General features: G+C 47.6%; 1 protein-coding gene across 4 annotated transcripts in view; it reads left to right on the top strand.

The window, feature by feature from the left end:
• Positions 1-7047, top strand: part of LOC127051675 (cytochrome P450 2D17-like) — a 204937-nt gene that overhangs the window by 117761 nt on the left and 80129 nt on the right. Inside the window, exon 1 of one of the 4 annotated variants that reach the window (XM_050954349.1) lies at positions 5036-5049. The exons of the other annotated variants lie outside the window; for them this stretch is intronic. Within the exon in view, the coding sequence (XP_050810306.1) occupies positions 5047-5049 (3 nt within the window). The 5' untranslated portion in view covers positions 5036-5046. Of the gene's footprint in view, positions 1-5035; positions 5050-7047 lie in introns of those variants that run through there. 4 annotated transcript variants of the gene reach the window in all.

The raw sequence follows: 7047 nt of genomic DNA on the forward strand, positions 1-7047 counted from the left end.
GAGGCAAACAGCCCAGCAGGAACGGGCACCTCTGAATGTCCCCTTAATAAAATCACCCTATTTCAACCAGGTGACCATGAATGATATCACTCTACTGAGGATAACACAGGTAGATAACGAATGGATGTTGTTTGAATGATTCCAGACTATGTGCTACTGGCCTGGCATGGTAAAGTGTCGTACCATGGAGGACGGAATAAAGTTGCCCTCCCCAGAAACCTTTTGCAAAGCGTTTGGGAATACATCCAGGAGAGCTTTATGGAGATATTCCTGGAGGATTTCCGCTCCATCTCCAGACACGTTAACAGACTTTTCCAGTAGCTGTACTGGCGGCAAATGCCAGGGCAAATTGATCATTAAACACGCTTACTTTTAAACCATGTCTAATATTTACAAAAGTACACTCGCCAGAGGTCCCTTCTCCGCCTTCAGGGTCCGAGAGGCAGCTTTGGGTGGGTTCGCGGGTTACTGGCTCCAGGTCCAGGATGAGGAAACAGATCCTGGCTGTTGGGGAAACCAGTTTCTCTGCTTCCTTGCTGTGAGCTATCTTCAACCTCCTCCTCCTCCTCATCTTCCTCATCCCCAAATCCTGCTTCCGTGTTGCGTCCTACTCCATTGATGGAGTCAAAGCACAGGGTTGGGGTAGTGGTGGCTGCACCCCCTAGAATGGCATGCAGCTCATCATAGAAGCGACATGTTTGGGGCTGTGACCCGGACCAGCTGTTTGCCTCTCTGGTTTTTTGGTAAGTTTGCCTGAGCTCCTTAATTTTCACATGGCACTGCTGCAAGTCCCTGTTATAACCTCTGTCCTCCATGCCCTTGGAGACTTTTTCAAATGTTATGGCATTTCATTTACTGGAACGGAGTTCAGCTAGCACGAATTCGTCTCCCCATATAGCAATCAGATCCTGTACCATGCTGGAGCTCTTTGGTCACCTCTGCTGATGAGCTCTGCATGGTCACCTGTGCAGATCAGCTCGCCACACTGGCCAAAGAGGAAATGACATTCAAAAGTTCTCAGCGCTTTTCCTGTCTACGTAGCCAGTACATCTGAGTTGAGAGAAGCTGTCGAGAGCGGTCACAATAGAGCACTCTGGGATAGCTCCCGGAGGCCAATACCATTGAATTACATCCATACAACCCCAAATTTGACCTGGCAAGGCCGATTTCAGCGCTAATCCCCTCATCGGAGGTGGAGTAAAGAAATCGATTTAAGTCGAAAAAAAGGGCTTTGCCATGTGGACAGGTCTAGGGTTAAATCGAGGTAACGCTGCTAAATTCAACCTAAAATTGTAGTGTAGACCAGGTCCTACTCTTCCTCATGGGGGACTGCATTGGAACTGATCTCCTGCAGGTGAACGGCTTCTCAATCCATCCTCCATTTTCTTCTTTTAAAAAAACATCAATCTTAGTCCTCAATGTGTCTCTTGTGTTACTCTTCAGCATTTTTGGTTTTCTTTCCCAAAGTGGACCTAAAACAGGGTGAGCAGCAGCAGGAAATGACTCTGCACATGAGGACAAAATGACATCTGTATGTGAGGGCAGCAAAGAGCTGAAACAACATATGAGGAAAGTTGTGGTGACAGAGGAAGAGAGGTCAGCACAGCTCTAAAATGACAGTGTGTCCTAAATTGCTCCAAGCTGTTGTCTATCAATTTAATCTAAAAGAATCTGAACATTTCTAATATATCAATTGTTTAAACAATTTCACTCCAGATGTGGTGGCATTTCCATGGTGGATAAAAGGGTCCCTGTATCTTGTCCTTAGGCACTATGTAAATTATGAGCAGCAATTATAATTTTGTTTTGGAGTGCCCCAGGAAGCCACTTGGGGTCAGAATCCTCTGTTAGACATCACCATAATGAACTCTATGGTCAAGGATTAAAATCTTGCATGTTCACAATTTGGATTTCAGGATGGGGGTTAGAAGCAGACATAGGAGAAATGGGTGAAATAAACTTTATTTTAGGGTGGGCAAACTTTTTCGCTCGAGGGCCACTTGGGGTTGCAAAACTGAATGGAGGGCAGGGTAAGGAAGGCCGTGCCTCCCCAAACAGCCTGGCCCCCGCCCCCATCCACCCCTTCCCACTTTCCACCCGCTGATGGCTCCCCTCAGAATCCCCGACCCATCCAACCCCCCCTGCTCCTTTTCCCCTAACCATCCCCTCCTGGGACCCCTCACCCCTAACCGCCCCCGGGACCCCACCCCCATCCAACCCCGCTGCTCCCAGTCCCCGACTGCTCTGACCCCTATCCACACCCCTGCCCCATGACAGCCCACCCCCAGGACTCTCAAGCTTATCCATCCCCCCATCCCCTGATCGCCCCCAGAATCCCCACCCCATCCAACCTCTGACTGCCCCTGGGACCCCCTGCCCGGCCCCCGTCCGGTGTGGCTCAAAGCAGCATGTCTGGCAGCCGTGCAACCCAGCCGGAGCCAGACACGCTGCCATGCTGCTCGGCAGGAGTGCACAATCCTGCTGCACATAGCGCTGCCCGTGTGGCTGAGAGGGAGGGGAGTCAGTGGGGGAGGGACCGGGTGCTAGCCTCATGGACCAGGCAGGATAGTCCCACAGGTCAGAAATGGCCTGCGGTCCATAGTTTGCCCACCTCTGCTTTACTTGTACAAAAATGTTTCCTTTGTACAATGGCAAGAACTATGGTGGGTGAGTCAGTCCATGTGCCAAGGCATGATAACATTTTCAGTAGTAAATTCAGAGCTGAAGAAAGGTGTTGGGTTGAGAATGGAGACTGAGGGGTCTGCTGTTCTCCACAGAGCAGGGATTCACAAGATGGAAACTTGTCACTGTCCTTCCCCTGTCAATACTGGGTGCCCAAATCTGAACCTGCTCTTTGCGCAAGAGGGGAATTACGTCTCCATGGGCCTTGCCCAGTCCTTGTCCTCGCTACTGACAATGCCAACAAAGTTCCTGCTGGTTGTGAAGCTGTTTAGGTGATGTGGATAACTAGCCTACTAGCACTTTGACTGAGGCCACTCATTCATCTCCCCTCAGCCACTGAGCAATGGTCTGAGAAGCAGGATTGGAAGCACTGATCTGGGATGAAAGGCTCTGTATCCCATCCCCACTTCCCTTATTCCTACAGTCCCTAGCCTAGCATGAATTCTGAGTGTTTATTTTCCATATTTCTCACTTAGAAATACTGTGGGGTTTGAAATAGTCTCCATGGCCCAGGTCCTCAACTATGGTTGAGAGCACAGTGCAGTTCAGAACTGGGGACAGAAAGCTAGTCTTTGTGCTCTCCCAAACCTGGGCTGACTGAGGTGTTCTGATTTCCTCATGTCATTTAGAGCAGACTAATACACTAAATAACCATGGGCCTTTCTGACAGCTGGAGATCAGAAGGGCCTTGGTACACCCTGGCTATGCCCCTTACAGTGGCAGCAAGGATGGAGGGATGGTATAGGAGCCACAACGTAGGCTGTACCCCAGGGAAGGTGGTCCTATGGCACCTTTGCCTGCTCCACGCTTACGCATCACCCATGGTGTGTCATAAAATGGTGGTTTCATATCCTGAGATCTGGGCCTTGTATATTTGTTTTAATCAGTTTTAAAATCTGAACATTAAGGGACAATTTAGAGCAAAAGATTTCAGAAATGCAGTAATTAAAATGAACGCGAGTAGTTCCATTGTCACAAATGCTTAAGGTTGCTTGACTGGATCAGGTCTTCAGTCTCCAGTGTAAACAGTTCCATGCTGTACATCATGTTGGCAGCTAATTGTTTAATTAACGAATGTAATGAACTGATAACACTTGGACAGTCTGGTGTGTGTGTTTAGAATATAGATATTCAGGCCTGTCTGTAAAAGCTATACTTTAAGAACTTAGGAGTATTGTTATCACTTATGATATGAAACAAAGAATCAAAATCACAGTTCACCTGTGTATGGGCCTTCTCTCACTAGGATAGTCTGAGGCCTTGTTCTTAGGTTAAGGCCTTTGGCTAAGCAGCAGGGGCAGCCATAAGCTGGGAAGCGAATGGTCACATTCTCACATTCCAGACCAGTCACACTGAAATAAGGTGGTATTGGGCTGTTAGGAAGATGATCCTGTCCTGATAGTGCCCATCACCACCAGACAAAGAAACGGATCTTAAGATGGTTAAAGAGAACTTAGTTTGATAGCATCCTGTCAGGAAGAAATCACCTATCTCCGGTTGTGGTTGTGAAATCCTCATTTCTGTAGTGTTTTATCTTTATGGCCCCCACTTTTCTATTGTTAATCTGTCTGGTTCTCTAATTGTTTGTCTTGTATATAATTAATTTTGCTAGATGTAAGTTAATGAGGGAACTGGGATATAATTGTTTAGAGAATTATGTTTCAATATGTTAGGATTGGTTCATAAAATTTCAGTAAAATGATTTGTTAAGGTGTAGCTAAGAATATTACTATATAAACTGGGGTCAAGCAGGAAGTGGAAGGGAAATTGGACTCATGCTTGCTCAGGCGAGGGGAACAGGGACACAGGAAAGGCTGTGCAGCATCAGAGCTGGGAATGGGTACACGGGGTAAACGCTCTGCGGCATCAGAGCTGGGAATGGGGACACGGTGTAAACGCTCTGCGGCGTCAGAGCTGGGAATGGGGACACGGGGTAAATGCTCTGCGGTGTCAGAGCTGGGAAGGGAACACTGGGGAACAGATTCTATTGGCGTATAGAGATAAGCCTGATTGGAGTGAAGGGCTACGGAATATGCTTGCTTGGAAACTAACCCCAATAAACGTCACTTTGTCTGAACTTTGGGCTTCTGGTCTTTTGCTGCTTGCTGTCTGCGTGACAAGAACCGGGGAAGTAGGAGTGTGAAGGGAAGGCCCTCTAACGGTGTGTTTTACAAAATGGTGTCTATGGGGTGTTTTGTTGCTGTCTATATGGGCATCTCCTTGAAATCCTCCCCTCCCTCTCTTTAGCAGGCAGGAAGCTTTGGAAGAGTCAAAAACGTGACATTCTTTATGAAAAAGTTCCTGAGCAGAAAGAGCGGATGGCAGATATGATCAAAATGCTCTACCAGATGGCAGCTAAAATTGATGGTACCTATTAGAACTGTACTATTATGAGTCTCATGTCTAAGCGTATTAGTGCTGTTGCTAGTATGTTGAGCATTGTTGGAATAAATAAGGAATCTACCAGTAATTTATTCCTTACAACTCTACAAATCAGGATCAGATTACTCCACCTAGCCCACTGTAGGATCTGGAGTGGCATCTATTTTGATTTGCATAAGAATGGCCATACAGAGTCAGAGCAATGGTCTGTGTAGCCCAGTATCCTATTTTCCGACTGTGACCAATGTCAGATACTTCAGAAGGAGTGAAAAGAACAGGGCAATTATCAAGTGTTCCATCGCCGGCAATCCCAGCATCTGGCAGTCAGAGGTTTAGGAACATCCAGAGCATGTAGTTGCAGACCTGACCATCTTGGCTAATAGCCATTGAGGGACCTAACTTCCATGAAACTAGCATGGAACTCTCCCAGGACATAAACAATTTGTATGAAACTCTCCCGGGACATAAACAATCTCACTCTCAGATTTTAGGGCCCAACCAAGTTCCCACTGAAACATGTGGCACTCAGACACATTTGTAGTGAAAACAAGTAAACATTTATTTAACAAAGTACAGTGATTTGAAAAGTAGCAAGTTGAAGTATTGGAAGCAAATGGTTTACATATAAAATAAAATGTTAACATGCTTTCTAGACCCTGGACTTATTTAACTAGATACTTTTCTGTCTTAATGTAACGTGCTTGGAATCTCTGCAAGAACGAGACCCCCACACACTGTGAGTTATTTGGCTTTAATGAAGGTAAAGTGACACATTCGCAATGGGGACGCTGGGCTTTGCTGTCACTTTGGCGCGGAACCCAGCACTGAAGCTCAGCTCAGCCTGGGTCGGAGTCCAAAGGCGGGACCGGGAGCATACAGCTATATATACACAATACAAAAGCAACTTATACATATGCAAAAAGGGACTTTCCACAAGCTATGACCGCCCTTTGGCCTAAGGCCATACAAACTGGTTTCAACCAGTTAAAAGCAAGTTATAACTGGCAGGCCGTGTCCTACAATGACCGGCCACTTAGCAAGCAGAGGCTTTCCACAAGGCCGCAGAGAAAGCGAAGATACCCTAGCTAGGCCGTGACACAGTCTTCCGCAGTCCCCTACACTTGTAGAGTAAAGTTCCCCCAAAACCCTTCCAGTATCTTACAGCCAGGCTTGGTTGTGATCTTCCATGAGACAAGCCATGCTGCCAGCTTGTCTCCTCAGTGGAAAGATGCAGAGGGTGCGTCTCTGTGCCCTCAGTTATACCCCCCTAGTCCACTGTCCTTCCTTGTAAACTGGTTGCTGCTCAGCACCCATGGGTGGTTTTTCCATGTGTGCTCCTTTCTTGTCAATTTCACTATCTCTTGATTAGCGTTTGGCTCAGTCTGAGGCTAGGGCTCCACTGGGGCACAGCCACTACACAATACACACCTGATCAGGTGGAGAGAGAGAAGCATCTCTCACCTCCTCCCTGAGAGTGTTCAGGAGCCGGTTCTCCCTTCAATTCTATGTAAAAATCATCCAATAAGAAAGAGAAGGATTCAGACCTAGTTAAACCCATTTTAAGCAATCTCTCAGGGGCTCAGCAAAAACTGGTTACTAACCAACCAAGTGAGGAGAAACGGTGAAGGTAGGGTGACCAGATAGCAAGTGTGAAAAATTTGGATGGGGAGGGGGGAAGGTAGTAGGAGTCTATATAAGAAAAAGTCCTGAATATCGGGATTGTCCCTATAAAATGGGGACATGCAGGACCAGCGCTAGGGGTTTTAGCGCCCTAGGCACATGGCAATTTCGCTGCCCCGCGCGTTGGTCCCGCGGCTCCGGTGAAGTTACTGCAGTCGTGCCTGCGGGAGGTTCACTGGAGCCGCGTGAGCAGCCGACTGTCCGTCCGCAGCCACAACTGCGGCAGCTCCACCAGAGCCGCCTGCCGCCCCTCCGGCAAAACACCGCCCACCAATAATCCTGGCACCCTAGGCGATTGCCTAG

This window comes from Gopherus flavomarginatus, chromosome 1 (genome assembly GCF_025201925.1).
Source record: "Gopherus flavomarginatus isolate rGopFla2 chromosome 1, rGopFla2.mat.asm, whole genome shotgun sequence".
Lineage (NCBI taxonomy): Eukaryota > Metazoa > Chordata > Testudines > Testudinidae > Gopherus > Gopherus flavomarginatus.